At 40.0% G+C, this 21,071-nt stretch overlaps 2 protein-coding genes across 17 annotated transcripts in view; one reads left to right on the forward strand and one right to left on the reverse strand.

Moving 5' to 3' along the window:
- The window catches only part of PDSS1 (decaprenyl diphosphate synthase subunit 1), a 23,901-nt gene extending 10,367 nt beyond the window's left edge, over nt 1–13,534 (forward strand). For 2 of the 3 annotated variants that reach the window (XM_040589291.1, XM_040589290.1), the window contains 7 exons: nt 388–529; nt 1,291–1,402; nt 1,491–1,600; nt 8,276–8,356; nt 8,537–8,650; nt 12,155–12,235; nt 13,024–13,534. In XM_040589291.1, coding sequence (XP_040445225.1) covers nt 388–529; nt 1,291–1,402; nt 1,491–1,600; nt 8,276–8,356; nt 8,537–8,650; nt 12,155–12,235; nt 13,024–13,164 — 781 coding nt within the window. In that variant the 3' untranslated portion in view covers nt 13,165–13,534. Of the gene's footprint in view, nt 1–387; nt 530–1,290; nt 1,403–1,490; nt 1,601–8,275; nt 8,357–8,536; nt 8,651–9,846; nt 11,419–12,154; nt 12,236–13,023 lie in introns of those variants that run through there. The other variant, XM_040589289.1, reaches the window with a different exon arrangement.
- A 725-nt stretch (nt 13,535–14,259) lies between these two features.
- Nucleotides 14,260–21,071, reverse strand: part of ABI1 (abl interactor 1) — an 82,067-nt gene continuing 75,255 nt past the window's right edge. For all 14 annotated transcript variants that reach the window (XM_040589287.1, XM_040589288.1, XM_040589286.1 and 11 more), the window contains 2 exons: nt 16,904–17,089; nt 14,260–15,318 (listed from right to left, as the gene is read on the reverse strand). In XM_040589287.1, the coding sequence (XP_040445221.1) occupies nt 15,143–15,318; nt 16,904–17,089 (362 nt within the window). In that variant the 3' untranslated portion in view covers nt 14,260–15,142. The remainder of the gene's footprint in view (nt 15,319–16,903; nt 17,090–21,071) is intronic.

The following is a 21,071-nucleotide window of genomic DNA, read 5'->3' on the forward strand; positions in this document are numbered from 1 at the left end:
GCTACCTGCTGTTCTTTTCTCTGCTGTTTTCCAGATTCCATCTCCTTGGAACCAAGCATCCTTGATGCTGTGCTATTCGTTGCAGTCTGGATTTAGAGGGATTAGAGTCACTAACTCAGGAATCTTGCAGTACTGTTAATGCAGCAAGGCAGAAACAGGCCTAATAAGGATAGAAACGTCCCATTGCACTTACTCTACTAACGTGATCTTACTTTCTCTTGTCTTCCGAATTCCAGGATTGAAACAATGGGGTTCAGACCATGGAAAAGCTGCAACAGCTGTTTTCAGAGAAACATTTTTTGTTCGGTGTTTGTAGAGATTTCTTCTAGTGTATTGCAGCATATATAATTGACTTAATTATTTGACTGCTTTTGTTTTCTATTTTAGGGAGGTGCAAGCAAGCCAGCGCTCTGTGGCCATAATTGCTGAGATGATCCACACAGCTAGTCTAGTTCACGATGATGTTATTGATGATGCAAATTCTCGTAGAGGAAAAATGACAGTCAATCAAATCTGGGGAGAGAGGAAGGTGAGTTTAGTATTATGTGTAAGAGTTGCCTTTGAGTTTCAGCAGAGCACAAATACCTAGGGGTTTTGTCACATTACTTTCCCTAGGCACAGTCTTGGGATATGCCAGAAAAAGTATGAAGTGTGCACAGGCTGTGGATGAGACAAATTTGTGTTCCTTTTCCGAACTGTTGGAAGCATTAGATAATGTATGATTGTAGTGGGATTCTTAGTGATTTTTATGTTCCCTATGCAATTCTTTGCAGTGCTGTTGGAATACTTTGAACTTGCACCTCATCCAGAACCCTGTATGTTACTCTGATTCAGTAGTGAACCCGAAAAGCCTTTCAGTCAGCATGATTTTTTTTTTTTTTTTTTTGAGAAAGGTGTTTCTTCATAGAGCTTTAAAAGGGAGGCCTTCATCAGAAAATGCAAGGAAAGAAGTACACCGCTGACGCAGCAGAATTTACCATGGCAATTCAGAGCTAACATGGCGTAACAGTCACCTTCAAAAAAACTTCACAGGCAAACACATATTCAGATATTATACACAGGGAGGACAGCTTATATGGAAAAGTATAAACTGCTATAAGACAGGGATTAAAAAATTGTTCAAATTTTAATATTTCATTATCTTCTGTTTTCTCTCTGTTACAATGAGGTATGTGTGCTTTTTGTAGAAAAAAACATGTGATGTGAGTAGACATGCCAGATAAAGGAAGTAGTACTGTCTCTACTAACACGGGAAAAATACTTAAAAGATCAATTCTTCTTTATTCTTAGGCTGTTCTAGCTGGTGACTTCATCCTCTCAGCTGCTTCCGTAGCTTTAGCACGAATTGGAAACACTACTATCATCTCTGTTCTAACTCAGGTGATTGAAGATCTGGTGCGTGGTAAGGTCTTTTTCTATTTTTACCTTCAGATTTGCTTGCCTAAGCAGTAAACCCACCAATAAAAACTACCATCTGTGCAACTTTTTAGGTGAATTCCTCCAGTTGGGTTCCAAGGAAAATGAGAATGAGAGATTTGCTCACTACCTCGAGAAGACTTTTAAGAAGACCGCGAGTCTTATAGCAAACAGTTGTAAAGCAGTATGTACGTCTGTCTCTTCTAAAGTTAACATACCATACTGTAAGCTTCACAGCTAAACTCCTAGTTATTGCTGTTTTCTCTGGAGACCCTCCAAAGCAAACACTTTAAGTGGTATTCTGCCAGAATGTGAATGGGTTTGAGATTGTACATTTTATCACAGTTCAGCTGTGTAGCCTTCAATATTGGTTTTCACTTTTTCTTGTCTGTTTTATATTCATACACATATTTATTGTTACCCTCACTTGAATGAAAATAAGGTTCACAGTGGCAGCCTTTAATTTATGAAATTCTGCAACTTTGAGACTGTTTTTAATCTTAGTTGATAATTCTTGAGCCTATAATTTGATTTTAAGTTTTCTTTGACATATGGTGCCTCTCAGTGGTGTTGAGTGGGTCCTTAAATGGTAACAGTGAGAGGAAACAACTAACTGTGTATACTTCACATTACATTGTAGAACAGAAGCGTGTGCTTCTTGATTTGTCTGGGGGTTTTAATTATCAATTGTTATATCCAACCCTATCTGTTCAGTTCTGTTACTTTATTACCAAAAAAATGTGATTCAAGATGATGCTCTTATTCACATGTTTAGTTTTAGTACAGAAAATTGAGAAGGTGGGCAATAATCACACCCCAAAAGAGTTATAGTGGTTTTGTTTTGGTTTTTTAATTAAAGGTGGTATAGCTGGTGTTTGCTATAGCAAGAGGGAGTTCTAAGAGAATTAGACTAAAAAATCTGTGTTAGTGTTAGTCATCCTTTCTTCTCAGAGAACTGGTACATTTGTGCATACAGCAGTTGAAATTGCTTAAATCAAAAGGATCATACAGGAGGAGAGACATAGATTTTTTGGGGAGGGAAAATATTTTTCATTCTAGTGGGAGGAAAGAAATTAGGTCTTCTGGATTGATCGTATTAATGTCAATATGACCCTGGCAAGAATTTCCCTTTGCAATTTTTCATTTATATTAGTGGGCAGTTGGACTAGTAAGGAGCATCACATTATTCTGCTACCCCAATAAAAACATACATATTTTTATATTCACTTTGACAGTCTTCCTAAAAGAACCTTCACAGACAGAAGAAGAAATCACCTTCCCACTGGGTGGATTCTCCTTACAAATGTGCTATTTTGATTTTTTTCCTTTTCATAATTCACAAGAGTTAAGGATTTAAGAACTTCCCTCCAGATCATGCCTGTGATGCTGGTGAAGGGTGTGTTCAGCTGCTTTTCTTCTAGTGGTTGTTCTGAGTTGTTCCATTACTGAATCGTTGGAATTTTACATGCAGTAAAATTTATGTTATAAAAGAAAAATTAAAGGGAGGCCTGTCTATGGCCAAACCATACTTCTTGCACATAGTAGGAATGACTGGTATATATGTGTCTCCCTCAGTTTCTTTTTGCATGGATTAGGAGAACTATTGATAGCAGTGAAAAGGGGACTTTGTTGTTTGGAATTTGTTTGGGTTTTTTTAGAGGGGATGTTGGGGTTGGTTTTGTTTAGATAGTTTTGAGTACTAAGGAAAAGGATGGAATCAGAAGGGAGTTCTGTTTTCTGTAGTGAAAGGTATAAGCAGGATCGTCAGTTCTGGCTTGAAAGGAAATTCAGTTGGGGAATCAAGAGTATTCACATCTTGTTTTCAGGGAGAAAGCTAAGGAAGGAGTTAACTGGTTTTCAGAACATCAGTTACAACCAGGCTAGTGTGTCATTATAAGCCCTTCAGTTCCTGTTAATGAAGGGAAAAAACCAGTGATTTGTTTCTGGGCATAAATAAAAGTATTTACTGGAAAGAAGATGCTAAACAAGTTCAGGTGGCATCGTAGATCTATCATGTCATGCCTTAGAGATGGAAGAGTAGAGTATTCCTGGAAAAATGTCTAAACAAGATAATAGATATTCACTGGTCTAGTCCTGTGTTAGATACCTTCTGCATCGCCAAAGCATTACTGCATTTAAATCAAAAGTCCTTTGAGGTAGAGGAGTACTTTTTTTTATGAACAGAACAGTCTGTTCAAGATGTTAGAGCCATCCCAGTCTCCAGTTTATTTCTACAATAGTTCCACATGGGGGAATGTTGCCAAAGTGGCAGTCCAAAAGATATGTTCCAAAAGGAAATGGTGGCAAATGGCCTAGAGGGTCACTGGAGCCTTAGTTACTGAAAGGCATTTTTCAGCGAAACGCGAGAGGTGACTTTGGTTCAAGAATTCAGAAACAATAAAGCTGAAGTGGAATTTCTATTAGTCATCAGGCAAGCTGGAGATGGCAAAATACGCTGAGCAGGTTCTCCTTCTGTCTTTTTTTATCCTGCTGTAATGTGAATACCTGACCCTCATAAAGCTGTTTATATTTTGCACAGCATACTTTCAGAAGAGGGATTAAATCATGCCCGTTTTGAGATAAGTGTAAAGTTGCACTAGAGATTCTTGATTTCTCGATTAGGAGAAAGCATGCAGCCTCCCTGTGTAAGGCAAAGCTGTGTATGGAAGGTCTGCCTTAGGGACAGAAGAAAAGGTCAGAATATTCTGCAGCTCTGAATCCACCTGCGAGCTCCTGCTTTAACTAGCAGTTTGGTGTGTGCTCAGGGCTCTATCAGAAACACCTACCAGGGTGTGGAACCTGCGTCTAGGAAGATCAGACCTCTGACCCCCACCGGCACAACTGATCCCCCCAGCCCAGCTAGGAAGGCAGAATACAATCAAGTCTAATGACAGATGTAGGGTAATAGTGTCAGGAGCATCAGATGTTATGGATAGCCAGTAAATTTCCTTATTTATTATTTAAAATACAGTAACTCCTTTGGGGGTGTTTCTTCTTCGTGTTTGCTATGGAGATGATTAGTGTAAATATAACACAGATATTCAGACAGATAGTCTTAACTTCTGTAAAAGTACAATTCTTCATAAACAAGTACTTGGTTAACATGTTAAAATATTAATTTTTTGAGAAAAGGTCAAATGCATGAAAATGCAGACTCAAGATGAGATAATTGTCTGCTGGGGGCAGGGGGGAGCTTCTGCTCTTCCAGGTAGGCCTTCCAACTCCCTTGCCAAGAGCAGTTACCAAAAAGGATTTGAAGAACTTGGAGGAAAAGTCAGCAGCGTGCCCTGCAGCAGCAAGCACGTTTCGGCCTGCATCCCTCCCAGTGTAGCCAGCACGTCAAGGGAAGCGACTGTTCTCTGTTGAGCATATGTGAGACCTGAAGGCCGGGCTCCCTCGTACCAGACAGACATTCACGTGGTGGAGTGGGTTCAGTGAAGGGCCACTGTGATGGCTGGCGCTGGAGCAGATGCTATGCCAAGAGCTGGTTTTAGCCTGGAGTAGAGAAGACTAAGGGGGAGTCCTCTTGCGCTCTCCAGCTATGTAATGGGAGAGTGTAGAGTGTACGGGGAGATGTGCAGTGAAAGGACAGGTTGTACTATGGAAAACTTCTATTAGCTATTAGGAAAAATTTCTCCATGAGGTTGGTCAAATGCTAGAACAGGTTGCCCAGACAGGGTGTGGGATCTTCATCCTTGGAGATGCTCAAAACTCAGCTGGACACAGCCCTGAGCAACCTGATCTAACTGTGAAGTAAGCTCTGCATTGAGCAGATGACTGGACCAAATAAATTCAGAGTTCCCTTCCAACCTAAACTATACTGTTATTCCACTGGAAAGAGGAACAGTGCTCCTGTCTGGAAAAACTGGTAGATGAGCCACAAATGAGAAGGCAAGATCCTGATTGCTTCAGGAGATGGGCATGAAGGAGAAAGGGGAAGATTTTTAGATTTAGATTTTCCTTTCCATCGTGTCCACAAATTCTAGGAGTGTGAGAGCAAACATCTCTTGCACTGTTGATATAAGCATATCCCTGCCCAGCAGCAGATTTTCCTCTCTGACCTGCAAGAGGCACTGCTATAGATGTGCAAGTGTTTTCAACTCCAGCTGCCACAGTCTCACATAATAACAGAGCAGGATGTATCTACCCAGAGCTGGTAACAGAATAATTTATGGATATGAAATTCAGTAAAGAGGCAAGATTGGTTTATAGTCTCTCATGTAACATAAAGCAAGAGAAACCATTTTCTATTTTTAAAAGTGTGTTTGAAATAACGCCAAGCAGACTGACTGGCTTTACTGAATTCAAAGAACCTTTCTAAAGAATTTGTACCACTTGGTATGAGGAAGGATTTTTCATTTTTCATTAGAATTTAGTAGAGGACAAGTCTGAATTCCTACAAGATTAAATTAGTAGTCAACCAGTCATATCAGGGGAGCTGTATGATGTTTTCAAAGGGTGAACTTTATCATTTAAGCATATATCATGATATATAAACATATGTCATTCTATTGACATTGTTATCCTGATTTGTATTTGTAAATGCATGCCATTATCCCATTATGGCTGCAGTTAAACTTCATCACGAAGAGTGACAGGCTGGCTGGGACAAGGCTGCCTGCCTGCATCCCAGGGAGAGCCCTGATGAGGGCAGTAATTCCCAAGAGCAACTTGAGAAATTGGCTCCTGAAGGAGCTCCCTGGTAGCGAGACCCGGTCATGTTGCAGGTTTATGATGTGGTCATGGTCAGAGAGTTGGTCACTTGAGGTGTGATAGGCATATTAATCTGGATTTATTAATTTTTTTTTTGTCTTCAGAAATATTCATAACCTGAATAGGAGCTATGAAAGTCTTCTCTTACAGAGATGCAAGAATAAATGTTGCACTGATGAATTTTGCTTGTGTTACATTCTGTAACTCAACGCTTCTGTTTTTTTTAAATGTACCTGTACTGCTGTGATTTTTCATGTGGGTAATGGCTGTGTCCCCAGAAAACTGTCTACCTACAGGAATAGCTTTGCTCTGACCTTTAAGATCAAATGAGAAAGCTCTTCTCTTTACATGGCACTTCCTTTCCCCATTTGCCAACGTCTGCCCATTCTGACCCATCACCGTAACCAGGATTTTGTCACTGTTCTACTGAATTCCATATTTTAATTCTTCACATGCAATGTGGTGGGAGGTAAAGATTTCATTGAAACAGGGTAGATGCAGTCCTCCTGCCTTGTTGGTATTATTTGATTTATACTACAGAAGCAATCAAAAGTTTGCTAGGCATGGTACAGCAGTAGGTGTTAGCTCTTTGGGGCAGATACTGTTTAAGAGAAGCATCAAAAGGAGGATAAAAGGGCAAAATGATCGAGTTTGATAGACCCTAGCAACATCTATTTAAATACCATATTTGCAGCTCACTGTTTTAATAGCCTTCAGGATTTTGTATGATTAGATTTAAGTAGCATTATCTTCCTGCTATCCTGTCCTCCTCTTTTAAACAAAATTGGGAAATGTGAGATGCTGTTAATGCCTCAGGCATCGAGATTCCTCTGGGATTTAACTATTAGATGCAGGCTACGCCTGGGACGTGTTCTGATGCCGAGTTACGAAATGCACTGATGCATGAAATAGTCTCTAATTTTGTGCGAGTTGCATTGCATTTATTAGGACATAATGTTGTTTCTTACTTCCATCTTCGTGTTCATCCTCAAAGCTACTACTGGACTCACTTTTACTTTGGGCTTGGTTTTCGGTTTTGGTTTTGGGGGTTTTTCTTGTAATGATTGCTACCTTACATAGTTTTAAAGAGAAATTAGTGTGGAGAGATAGATATATACACACACCTATTTTTATGTCGTGTGGCTTTCCTAGCATGCATTTTTAGTCTTGCATTAAGTAAAATGTATCTTCACTTCTCACTCCTCCAGTTGGTCACAGCAGATTTAGAATGTCTGAACCAGGATGGATTTTTGCCCCCTGTTCATAATTGCGTTATTGAAGCCTGAAATAAATCTGAGTATTTAAATATAACCAGCCTCATTTTGCAAAATGTATAATTAATACATAAATGGAAAAGCGTAAGTGCTCTTATTTGGAGCAAGATATTAACTCTAAAATCTTAGTTTGCATCCTGTATTTTAGCTTTGTGGAGTTCATTCGGCAAAACTTCAGTCTCTCAAGTAGTTGATTCCTTTAGCTGTACTCAATTAAAATGTCTTGTTTATTTCAGTTTAGTGACACTTGGGTCTAGTTCGGTGTACTTTCTTCATTCACTGTCTTTCCTTTGCCACCAATTAATCCCTCGATACCTTTGTCTGCAAGCTTATCAGCTCATCTTCCCGAGCAATTCAGTTATAGTTAACATCACCCTTAAAAATAATTTTATCTCAACTGTCCCCCCTATCCTGGGTGCAACACATCCAGTTTTGTGGATCTTTTATGAGGAATGTAATTTCCATTTATCTGTTGTCTGACCTCCAATTATCCCCTGGCTGATTTATATATGTAATAAATCTAATTCCCCTGTCACTGGACTGTATATGACTACTAGCCTGCATCCACATTTCTTCACTCTTCATCCTTACATTATAATTGCTGTCTGATAAATATTTAATAAAGCTAATCTCTTCCAGACTTGAATATATTTTTAATACTGCATTGCTGTTCAGCCTTGTTTTCTAATAAGCTTGGCTGTTTGTGTGTATCCACTAACAGAGATAAGCAAGAATGTGCTACTGAGTCAGCTTTTTTTTCCGTTCCCAGACCCCAACTGTCTGTGCTTGCTGTGTCACACCTATGGTCAGAGACTAAAAGTGAATGCTAACTAAAGCTTTCTATTTACTTGGTTGTTTTTTTTTCTTTTCAGGTTTCAATTCTAGGCTGCCCTGATCCCAAAGTTCATGAGATTGCGTATCAGTATGGAAAAAATGTTGGCATAGCTTTTCAGGTAGTGCCTTTGTTGAACTACTAAAGGGAATCTAAAATGTAAACTTTTCCAGAGTCTTAGAAATCAAAGTGGGCTATCTTAATCCTTTATAAATCTTCTCTTAACAAGGATTATTCTGTATTTAGTTCTTGTTTAAGAAAAGAAAGTTTTAAAATAACCTGTATGTTTATCTCTTTCCAGCTAATAGATGATGTGCTGGATTTTACATCGTGTGCTGACCATCTGGGGAAACCAACAGCAGCAGATCTCAAGCTTGGATTGGCCACAGGCCCCGTCTTGTTTGCTTGTCGACAGGTAAGTCAACACGAATCTATTTCCCCAAAACAAAAAAAGCGTACGCTGCTCTTTAACAGCACACACAGAGGTCCAGTTCAAACAAGTCTACAGTGTGAGTGATGAGCATGACCTGAGCACATGTGAAAAATCAATGCGTTCAAGGTCAGCTGGATTTATTGTGGACATGGATGTTCTTTCAGACTGAGAAATACCTTCACACACAAGTCCTCGTACCATTAGGCCCTTGTATCAGAAGCAGCACTAGTCTTTTGCTGCCCCAGTTGTTCAAGTGCTTAACCTTCCCAAAGGGGCAGGTATTCAGAGAGTTTTTGCAGGTTTTCAGCAGGTTATTCCTATGTAGCTTCTTGCTTATATTCTTTCCTCAGCCATCTTGTTCTCCTCAGGCTTGATTATGTATGTAGGATTTTTGCCATGTTCTGGGGTTTGCATCCATGCTGGGGCCAATAACTGAAACCTCTGCCTAGCTTTCAGGTGGGCATCTCTATTTATTAGATTTGATCTCTTCATCTGTTTGTCCTCGAGTCTTACCCAGTTACAGACATGGGAAGCTTTCCCTTCTGAAGGTAAATGTAATAGTAGTTTGGATAGGAGAAAAAGGAGTATCATAAATAAAATAAGCTTAAAAATGGTCAAGATTTTTAGGGGCTTAAAAATTATTTGGAGGAGTACAAGGAAAACAAAAGTGCCAGCAGCACCAAAGGAAACATTAAAATAGGGGGGAAGAAACTGGTTTAATGCACCTTGCTCAAGCTTCTGATTCACTTGAGGAAAGACCTGGGACTTAAAAGGCTTTCCTTCCTACCAGACTCCACAGCATGATACAAAAATGGGCACAACTCATTCCAACAGAGCTCTCGTCTGCGATCTGTCATCGGAATTGCTCAGAGCTTGAAGTGGGAGAAGTTTTAAGTAATTAAAAAAACCCTACAACTTTATGACATTTACTTCCCCCTCTGTCTTAAAGAGCCTGGGGTGGGGGAGATGGAACGTATGCAGGTGTTTGTTTCCTCATCCTCTGGGCATTTACAAGGACATGTATCTCAGAAAAGACAGGAAAGCAGAGTATCAGCCACTTAAGAATGCAGACGAATGCATATGAATGCATGCAGAGAACAGCGTCTTCCATGTTCTCAGTTCCTCCCCACAGGCTCCTCTGGGAGATTCACAAACTTGTTCTTGAATCATTATTTCAGAATGTGTTCATAAGCAGCAGGATCTTGTTAGTCATGAGCAGCTGGAGTTGTCTAAGGAACAGCAAGAGACAGGTACAAAAGAAGATGCAATTGTGAAATGGTTGGTTTGTGCATGAAAGAGAAACAAGGACATGTTGCAAATACTCTTGATTTTGGTAGAGAATGGGTGACACTGTCTTGTGGGTGTTGAATATTCCAGTTTTTTTAATTAAAACTGTTCTTTTATTCATTTGTTTGGGTTGGCTGCCTCTGACTTTCAATTTCATCTGTCATTTAATTAGCTTTATAACAAATGAGTTCATAATACAGAAACGCAAGAAAAGAAAATCTGTCAGTCCTATTTTTAAATCTTACTTGTTATTTGTAGGTCACTTTTTAGCACTTTTCCTTGTTTATATCTTTGCTAGATGGGAAACATATGTTTTTGCATTGAATGATAACTTGACCATCTTGCAAAGTTTTCCGCATTAACCGGAAGGCTGCTTTGCTGAAAATTTCCTGCTGTCTTCAAGAAACTGGAAGCACAGCACTACAGACTTAAGTGATATATAAAGAAAGTATAAGTGCTAAAAAAATCTGGAGCTTCAACAGATACTTATCTGTGCTGCTACTAAACGATGTTTCATCTATTTGTATCTGAGAATATAAAAACTCCTGAGCTAGGACTTGAAGATAGTCCAAAATGTAGTTGTTATATATAGGCCGTCTTTTGTCTTGAAATTATGGTTACTGCTGTCCTGCGTACCCTTTAATGTATCTGGTAATCCTCATGTTGTCTTCTTGACAAACATACTGTAATGTGCTCCGGATCTTCAGTGACAACTGCCTTTTCTTCTTGTCCTCTCCCCTCCCTCTGAAATACATTTTTGTGGATTAGGCTATTAAGGAGAGGCCTTTATACAAAAAATGTTCAGCTTTATGTGAGACCTACTTAATCAGTAATTAAGGTTAGTTCACTCAAAAAAAAACCCCAAAACCCAACCTTTTTTTTTTTTTTTTTAAGGAAGTACACTAGTATACACCAAGTGTAGAGCTGCTCTTAAACTATTGCAGATGAAGAACGAGGGTTCTTACTATAAGCATTCCTGTCAAATGCTTATATACTGCCCGTGAAATCTCCAGAACTGTTAACAGCTTTGCATTACAGGCTTAAGGATTTTTATATCCTTTAGTGCTTAAATATAAAAAGTGAAAGCATACACATCCTGTATAATTGTACATATTAATAATATGAAAATGGATATTAACATTGCAATTAAATTGCCATTACATGGCAAGAAAGCTAGGATCTACAGAAAGCCAAGTATGAGTCACCAATAAACTTCTAAATGCATCATCCAAGGAGACTACCTGTGAGTAACAGGGAAATGTCACAACGATGAGGAATGCTACATGTTTGTTCCATAACAAGTTTGTAGATCTACAGCTTCAGGACCAAACGTGTGCAAGGAAAGCAGATAATTGTTTACAAGTGTATGGGAATAAAATCATCTTTGTTTGACTATAACCCTTTCAGACAAGACGAACAAACACCTTTTTCCTTTGAAATAAATCTGCGGAGTAGCTCCTTCAGTTGTGGCCTTGGTTTGTTTGTGAAGCACCAGGTTTTCCTATTTCTGGACTGTCTGAAGAAAGCACCTGCATGTTTAGATAACTGATGCAGTGACTTTCTCAGAGAACTGACTTCAGTTATCTACCTGATTTGTAGGGAATTGTGTGCAGTACTAAAACCAAATTCTATGCAACTGAAAACAAAATACGTTTTTCTGTTATAAAAATCTGTTCTGAGCTTTCCAGAGATAAAGCCTGTGTATATAAACCATCAGAGCAAGGGAAAAGCGTAAGTGGATGTAACAGTCAAAGGTATCATGAAGGGGTTAACAGGTTTAATTGTGCAATATAGCTACAACAAACCTGCTGAGTTCTTTGTTGTATGTGTGGGAGAAGGGGTGCTGCTTCTAGGTGTGCCAACACTAACCATCATTAATGTAAGATTACCTGAACCAGATTATACACCTGCAAGTAGCCACAACAGAAGTCACTGCACTGATGAAATGGCAGGCGCTAACTTTCAGTACCAGCTGGCTACAGCCAACAGAGCTAGCCAGTTTTAAGTTTTAAATGCTTGGGCTTTACTATACTACAGTGCTATGCACATTGCAGGTATTAACCTATAGCTACACCTGTAGTAACAACAGTGGCAAGGGAAGAGGTCTGTACTTTGGTTCCTTTTTGACCTAAGCACGGCAGGCAGCTACATGAAAAACAATTCACAAGCAGTGCAAAACTTTCTCCCTTTGTGCTTAAGTTTCCAGAAATGAATGCTATGATAATGAGACGATTCAGTAAGCCAGGAGATGTTGAACGTGCTCGGAATTACGTGTTGCAGGTAGGACCGATACTAAATATTTCATTCTGGAAGCGCTGTCCCTGCTGAAATCAGTTTGAAATTCATTGCCTCTGAAGTAAAAGGGCAGGGCTGCATTTTCAAATACACATTAAATAGCATGCTGTGTACAATACTAAGCTAAAAACAAGACTGCTGTCTTCAGCTGTCTTACTGGCATGGTGTTTTAGCAGAAATACTAGGTACTGAACAGGTGCCTTTTTCTTCCCCCTTTTTCCCCCCCTCCAATAGTATGAAGTCTATGTAATAGAAGTAAAAAGCTCAAGCATGAACTCAGTTCCCTTACCTGAAGAGTAGGTGTATCTAACAACTGGTTTAAGCTGCATGTAATTACCAGTCAGTCTTACGGAGTGTGCACTGCAGTCAATTAAAATTGATGTGACTGTGGTCTGAGAAGACCAAATAATTGCGCAAAATTAACACCTATTTTTTCAAGACAGCGTATTTTTTCTATATATCTTTATTTAGAGCAGGAGAGAAGATGTTAAACCGTTAGTTTCTAATTCTACTTAATGGTTATTAATAATACTGTTGTTTTGTAAGTATACCTAAGTTTAGCATGGATGAGTCTTAGTATTTTGACACTTCGGGGAAGAGATGTAAGGTTCAATGAACATTGAATGAATCCTCTTCCTTTCCCCTTCAGAGTGTATAATTAAGTGTTCAGGGTACTTACTGACCTTAAAACTTCCCCCTGTAACCAGAAGAGACAGAAGGCAGGAGGGAGGCTGACCAGTTACCCATTACCTTTAACTGTCTTCTTACATAAGAGTGATGGTGTGCAGCAAACAACCTACCTCGCCCAGCGCTACTGCCATGAAGCTTCAAGAGAGATCAGTAAGCTACGGCCATCCCCTGAAAGAGAAGCCCTCATTCAACTGACGGAGATGGTACTCACGCGAGACAAGTGAGGGAACTCCTTCCACTCGTTCTGGCAGCTACTTACCAGACTGTGCCTAAATTTATTTCAAAAGATACTTGCTTCCAACACAGGCTACCAAAAATTATTTTTTTAAAAACATTTTTTTTGAAGTTCTACTTTTTTTTAAAAAAAGCAGAAGTTTAAGGTGTTTTATTGTGGGAAGCCATACAATTCAGAGCAAATCAAACTGTGCTGTACAATTGTTTTAGTGGAGGCTATTAATTGGGGGGGGGAGGGGGGAAGATGTTTACATGTTAATGCACAAAGGCTGCAATGAGAATAAATATAAATCAGCGTATGAGAACTGAAGTTGTTCCAGATTTCACTTGTCCACACTAATAAATAGCGCATGCATGTTACTCTCTGGTAAACTCTGTGGAGAGAGGTGGTTTGAATGCTTTCCTGGCTGTTAAACTACATAATTACCTGACATTGTATATGCGGAAACTGGTTTATTATAAAAAATACTGTACGTAGACTTTATTTGGTTATATACATCAATAAGTAGTTTTGCAATTCATAATGAAATGCAGGTGTGCTATGGGTTGCTACTCGCTAGCAGTTTACAAGATGCAGAATTTGGGATTGCTACAGTTAAGAAAATGAAATGCCCAGTGTTCCTAACTTACGCTAAAAATGAATGATTCAACAGCCAATCAAAGCTTCCACTCCATCACTCATTTCCAGAGTATGTTCAACACCCTCCTAGAAGTCTGCTTTGAAGTCCCAGACACATTCCTCTTACAGTAATTATCCAGTACTACCGCATTCCTTCTCAGGTTATTTAAGCCACAGAATCTGTGGAACCGGGAAGTACATCATCTCTATCTGTCTCCGCCTGTGATCCCTTAACACGATGGCACCGTTCCTGTCATGTTCAGCCCCCCTTTGTCGTATCTTGAGGACAGCCTGCCATCTCTGCTCAGCTGGGCACATCACCAAGCCAGATACAGTTTCCACTGAGAAATGTCAGTTAGAGATGGTGTCCAACATACTGCATCTAGGTAACTAGATTCAATCAAGAAGCCTTGCTAAAATGAATTCTGGAAGAAAAGAACTTTTAAGAGTATGTATAAATGTGTAATTCAGGTTTCATATCTAATTTATTTGCCCTCTGTCAGTGATAAAGTCACATTACAAACATTTGCTTTTAGTACATTGCCTGGGATAACACAGCCATGGTTTCGCTACGTTAGCATTCCAAACTTCTTTGCCAAGCCAACCAACAAAGTAATGGACAAGACCTTTGGTTCACTTATATATTTATGAATGGAAAAAGTCATAATGTAAATTTACTCATTAAAAAAACTTGGGTACAAATTACACATACATAAGACCACCCATTTTTTGATTCACATGGACACCTTAGACCCAAACAACTCATTGTAATAGACTTTAGTGAGAATACTCCAGGTAAAGATTACAACAATTGGAAGCATCTTGGATTTTTAAAAAAGTATATTTCAATACATAAGTTTGTATGCATGCTTTAAACAAATATAGTTCAAGAATGAGCAAAGAGTCTAAACAAAAAGTAATATGACCAGCACTAACATTAAACTTCTCATCCAGATTTTAATATGTTAGTCTAACGTAGTGTTAGTTACCATGCTGTACTGAAAAATGTAATGGCACAATCTGATCATGGTTCATTAAATATTATACCCTACTTCCCCAGAATATTTAGGCTGGTCATAAAATTAACAATGCATAAGTAAATAAGTATAACCAGTTATAGACAGTTGCTTGTTTTACAAATTGCCATCAGGTAAGACATACTGTCTCCAGAGACTTAGAGAGATGGACATTCAATCATACCATTAAAACAGTATGGCCTAAAGAAATGGGCACATTTTTTATTTTTTTTCTTAAAGTATATTAAGACAATTCTGTTAGCTTTTAGTTACCCCTTGTAAATAATCATGGTATGACTGAATACAAGACCCAGCTTTAAAAAGCAAAGGATTTTAATCAGCATAGTGCATGATTGATTCAACATAATTCCCAGGAAACAAGCCAGTTACTCGATTGCAAACTCCTTCATACCAGCCGTCATCATTCTTCTTTATCACATAAATGATTGCACCCTCCATAAACGACAGCTCATCGTCTTTGTCCTTTGTATAGTCATATATAGCAACAACTGTGGATTGAACAGGGACATGTTTAACATTTTATTAATAACATCGGCATTAACATTTTTTGAAGTACAGTTATTTTTTAAATGACTAGCTTGCTGTCCTGGGATTCTCCATAATGGATTCACATGCTTTCCCTGTTGAAAATTAAGTCCAGAAAATGAAATTTCACTTTTCTTGCAACATTAGCTACCAGTAAGAAGTGGGTGGTCACTACACTGAACACTCAAACTGTTGGCAGAGAGGTACAGTTGACTGCGACACAGTAAAGTGGAGCTTATAGACACTTCAGAGCTGAGCTATGAAATAACTGGCTCCTTGAGTGTGGCAGTCATTTCTGGTCAGATTATCTCAAAGGTATATAGATCCCTGTATAGGGATCTCTTGATTAGAAAAAGCCTAAAAAAAATATAACAAAAATTTAAAAATTCATTCTGTAGGAACGGACCAACAGGGGAAAAAAAAATTTCTGCACTGTGGCCCCTGCAGCTATCTAGCATGTACTTCAGCATACGATCTTGTAAACATAGCTGCTTAAAGCCACCGTAGAGAAATGGACGGTCTTTGCTACAGAGCTTCTATGGGATAAGGAGTTTTGGCATTACTTTTCAAGGAGCTGCAACGTGTGCAAGGATAGGAGTTACTTTAGGACAAAGGAGAAGCAACCTCAGCTACTTTTCAGTACCTGCTTGGTGAATACATTACTCTTACCAACCTCTAGCTCATTATGCGCAATTTAACAAAGCAGAGATCCCCCCAAGGAAAGTGAATGTCACTACCAGTAATACTGGAATTAGAAACTACCACTATGAATACACAAACCTGGGACATCACAGCCTTACCCTTCTCAAAACAGTTAGCATGGATTTATGCAATTGATCAGTTTTATGAATTCCAAGAACCTACTATTATACATACATATTCTCAGAAATCTGATGTCTTAATGCCTATCAAATAATGATGCAGTTTATCAGATCATGAGAGAATTGGCAACACTGCTTGTTGACAGAATGCTCGCTGTCAAACACAGACAGCTCTACAGGCAGGAAACCAGCATCTCAATTATTCACAAGACGACGTTTACTATATGGGCTCATACCTAAGCACAGTTTATACTCTGCTGATCTAGAGCCACTGGTAAGTCTCCAAGGAAGCCTCACTACATTTCATAGCTGAAAGTCTAATGATCCACTCTAGCTATCTAGTTTGATGGGATAAATACAGCTCCAACTTTCCGGCCTTTTTGCAACACGATTTCTAGATGACTGCCCAGCAATCCTGAGGTAGCTACGGACACAGTCCAGCAGCTCAGTGAAGATGAAAGCCATCTGATTTACATCTGCTTCTCATAACGAAGGAATTTTTTTCTATCCATTCTAGAATGCATGAAGGTGTTTTATAATCCTTCTTTGGCAGGCTTGTATTTTATTGCACTAGGTGTATACGCAAACTAAGAAAAGAATGGTTCGAGTTCTGACTTGGCAGGGACAATGACTGTTTTCTTCAGACCCAAGCCAAACTGTTCATTCCCTTCAGACACCATTAATCCTCCAATACCGCAGTAACACACAGTTGCAATGCGTCCCTTACCTTTCTCTATATAGTTTTTAGGTGCCCAGGCAGGATCTCCATCTGCATAGGGATCGCTGTACTGCACCACAGCAGCCTCCTCATCCTCATAATCCACAGGGGGTGGGGGTGGAGGAGGAGGAGAGTCATCAAACATAGGCATCTCATCAGGAGGCGGCGGCGGGGGAGGAGTCGGGCTATCAGCAACTAGAAACATTTGGAGATTATTTTTTTTTCTTAAATCAAAACAGTGTGGAGATGCAAACAAACCTGAGGCCGTACACTGTAAATAAAAGGGGCGGGGGGACACCACACATAGCATGCACTATAATACCATGCACTGATTAGAAACAGAGGCTTTGTATTAACAGCTACAACATACAACTACATTTGTTATTAGTGGTCAGATCTATGTATAAATGCTTCTAGAGTCAAAGCACATGCTGCAGGGCATAAGCTGAACACCAGCAGGGAGGAAAGCTTCCTGCTCCGACGTCCATGCGCTGAGGGGCTAGCTGCAGTGGTTAGCTATGGAAGGACTCCGAGTGGCACCCTCTGAGCCAGGCAGCAACAGGCCTCTGGAGTGGACCAGCAGCTTAATTACTTTTTAACAAATCCTTTGTCTATAACAATCACCTCAATTTATTTCTGAAAACTGCTTCCTTGGATTCGTGCTCTCTCAGAGCTAGCGTTTAGGGGACAAAAAGATCTGGTGTGGATCATAAAAAGGGAAGAAAGAGACTAGCGTTCCAAGATTTAACCACGTAAGAGAAAGCAAAGTAATCCTTCTGCAGAAGAAAAGCTTTGTACAGATCCTTATCTTGTAGACTAGCTTGTGTGTGTGCACACATCCAGAATTCAATTAATAAATGGAAAACTACAACAGGCAGCTGTTGCTCTTGGGAAAAAAGTGCTCAAGGAATTAAGTGTATAATCCAAAATGTCAAATCCCTGCCCTGAGATTCTCCAATCAGCACAATTACAAGTTGCTTTGGGAAAGGGAAAAAGAGAAAGGCATTATGGTACAAATCACTCTTAAAATCAGTTCATCAAATCGGTTTTCAGTAGCGTTCACAGCAGCTGGCAGCAAAGGAGAGAGACAGCACACTCAGATGCAAGACATCAAGTCACTTCTATTCCTTGGGAACTGTGGTCCAGTACCCATGGACCTAGATGTAAGCACTATGAAGCCAGAAGTTACTAAAAGGGAGCGTATTGTTACTAAACTGTGTTATATAGCAATTCAGATCTAATTACAGGAGATTTGTGAGTCTGCACATTGAAAACAGGCTGAAAACCACTGCTTTAGAAAGGGTTTCACTGGAAGGAGCCATCAGGCTGGGCATGTGCTCCGGAGCATGTAGCTCCAGCACACCACACTAACTTTGAGAAGAAAGCCAAGCTGTGGGGCAAGGAAAGAACAACACTGAGTGAAAACGTGAGCTACTGCTAGTTACAGTGGCATTGGAGATTAGTAATAGAGTTTCTGTTTGCTTTAATGCTCTTTATTTTTGCCTGGCCGCTACTCCAGCAGTGACTAACCTTTGCTCTTCAGCCACATGCCCCTGACAAGGGGCTTGAGCATAACTCCATGTCCTAGCTGGCTCAGAACAGCTGCGCTGGTATAGGGGAAGCCAAAGCTCCTGCTGGGAAGGGGCAGAGGCTGCCTCAGCTCTGGCACCCAGCCTGCTCTCTACCCCTTGAAGAGCTAATTCTATTCTTCACCTGCAAGCCCAGCTCCTCTTCAACTTGACCAGCTGAGCTGTACACCCCACCGCTCTCTCCACCAGTAAGACTGGCAGCCACTGTATTCGTGATTCCTCCCCCATACAGAAGCCCATTTATGTCACTAGGAGACGGACTAACAAAGTCTTTGGCCGAGTGAACGCTGCGTCTTGCCGATGTTACTGAATGGCGCTCACAGGCAGGCTTCATTAATCCACCATAGACACATGACAACACTGTTCATGAATGGATTGGTTTTGTGCAGTAGTTTCGGCACATCTTTCACAAAATGTATTTTTCCCCTTAACTTCCATCTTAACCCACAAAAAAAACCCCAGTATTGAAACAACAATCCTTTGAGATCTTGAGAAATCCTTACCTTATGAAATGCAAAAAGTTGTATTTATTCAACAGTGAAGTTGCGTATTCGAAAAGAAGAGAAGGCAGGAAATGCAAGTGTGAAAGTGCCAACACATACCCTAACTGAGACGCAGTGCAGAAACTGCACGCTATATGGGAAACACTTAAAACGATTCATCTTCACATTTAAACAAGGGGAGAGAATGGAACAGAGAATGAGACAAGTGCCACCCCATGGAAGTATCTTCCTGCCTCTTGGATTTTAACCTAGACTTCTGGTTCTGAACTTAAAATTGGCAAACTAGAACAGCATTACTTTCCCTAGGGGAGGGGGGAAAAGAGGCACAGAAAACCACATTAAATGAAAAAGGGTAAAAGGACCAGTATTTATACAGCTCCAAATGGAGATATCTTCTCTCGTACGTACTCACATCCCTGTTCTTTAGATGGGGACCAGCAGACTTTCTTTTGAAAGCACAATGTGACAGTACAGCAATTTACATTCAATCAGTTGTCCCTGGGCACTGGACACACTGGAAATCCTCTCTGAAGGAGATACTCACAGTTTGGGCACAGGGCGCAGGAAAAAAAATAGGCATTGCATAGTTTCTAAGCCCTCCGTCGCTGTCCTCTGAAGGAATTCTACAGAGCAGAGGACGTTGCTTTCCAAACCCACCGATCTTTATGACAAGGAAAAGACAAGCCTACCCACACCTCCCTAACGCCACTCCCTTGTAGACTCCTTGCAGAAAATGAGGCAGATGAATGTCTAGCACACAATACCAAAACTCAACGGCCCCAAACACCAGTTTTGCTGAAGGTATGCGCAGACTGCCACACACCCCCCTGCCTCCAAGATGAGGCAGCGGCAGCTCAAAGCCATACTCGTTATGTAACTTTCAAACCCAAGGGACCGTTTGTTACAAGACAGAAAATAAAAAGAACAATTCCTAAGACCAGATTTCAAGCTTCAGCTATTTTTGCTGCAATCTCATTTACAAGTCAGCTTGCACTTTGTTGTCACACACGCAAGTAAGTCTGTCCCTTTCACCTCCACTCTCCCAAGGGCTGTGTTATCTCCAGGAGGACAATACTTGGAACAATTCAGAAGCAGGTGTCAATTTTATTAAGTTTATCTGCAAGTGAAGACATTCTGTAACTTCCATCTTCAGCAGGTATACCTCTACACTTTGAATTTTGGAAAGGTTCATCAACACAATTTTGTGGCATACTATTCCACATCAACATGATTCTTATTATTTACCTTCTTCTTGTTGTGGTGTTCTACACCACAACACCAAAATACCTTCTTTTGGAATGAGAATCAGAGAGATGCCTCCTGTCTCTAGGGGAATGCTCAGAACACGACCACTTAAAAGCTCTAACGGGAAGCTGAACAGCAGCACTTGTCAGGTCTGAGGCCCCTAAATGTACGACTGAGCTATACAGCTATGATGTGCTAGTAGCACGAGGTCCTAACGAACTTCATTAAGGCTCCCAAAGACTTTAAAAACATTTTTATATTTACTTCATGCTCTATTCACATTGCATTCATTCTGTTGTTTACAGAACTGCAATGTACTCCTACAGCAAAGATGTCCCCTGATCAGCGACACAGCTTTACACCTGCGCTAGTATTTGGGACAGTAACACTCACCTGAAATGAATCAAGCAGTAACGGTAAAAGCAGAGTTACCGGTATAGAACACCTTACAGCACAGATCATACCAGGGAGCATCTCTCTCGCAAACCTAACATGCAGAGCTATGCTGCAAGAAGCTCAGTAGGGAAATTTGGCTAGAGAACACAAAGAAATAGAGAAGGAAAAGCTGCTGAGAGGAGAAAAACCTTACAAGCTCCTTTGTAATGGCAGATCCTAAGACTGCACTTTTTCAATTGACTGTACAGCTTCCTGAAAACTACTACAGTATTACAATCACTGGTTAGACAGCACACATTTTTACAGTCTACATAAGCCTTTCTAATAAAAACTAATCAATTATCCCTCGTGAAAAAGCTTCAGGCAGGATGATTCAACATGAAATTAATATTTTTAATTACGATACATTTCTATGTTCACATCAAGCATATGCCACGTATTTCA

Source organism: Falco naumanni, chromosome 4 (genome assembly GCF_017639655.2).
Source record: "Falco naumanni isolate bFalNau1 chromosome 4, bFalNau1.pat, whole genome shotgun sequence".
Taxonomy (NCBI): Eukaryota; Metazoa; Chordata; class Aves; order Falconiformes; family Falconidae; genus Falco; species Falco naumanni.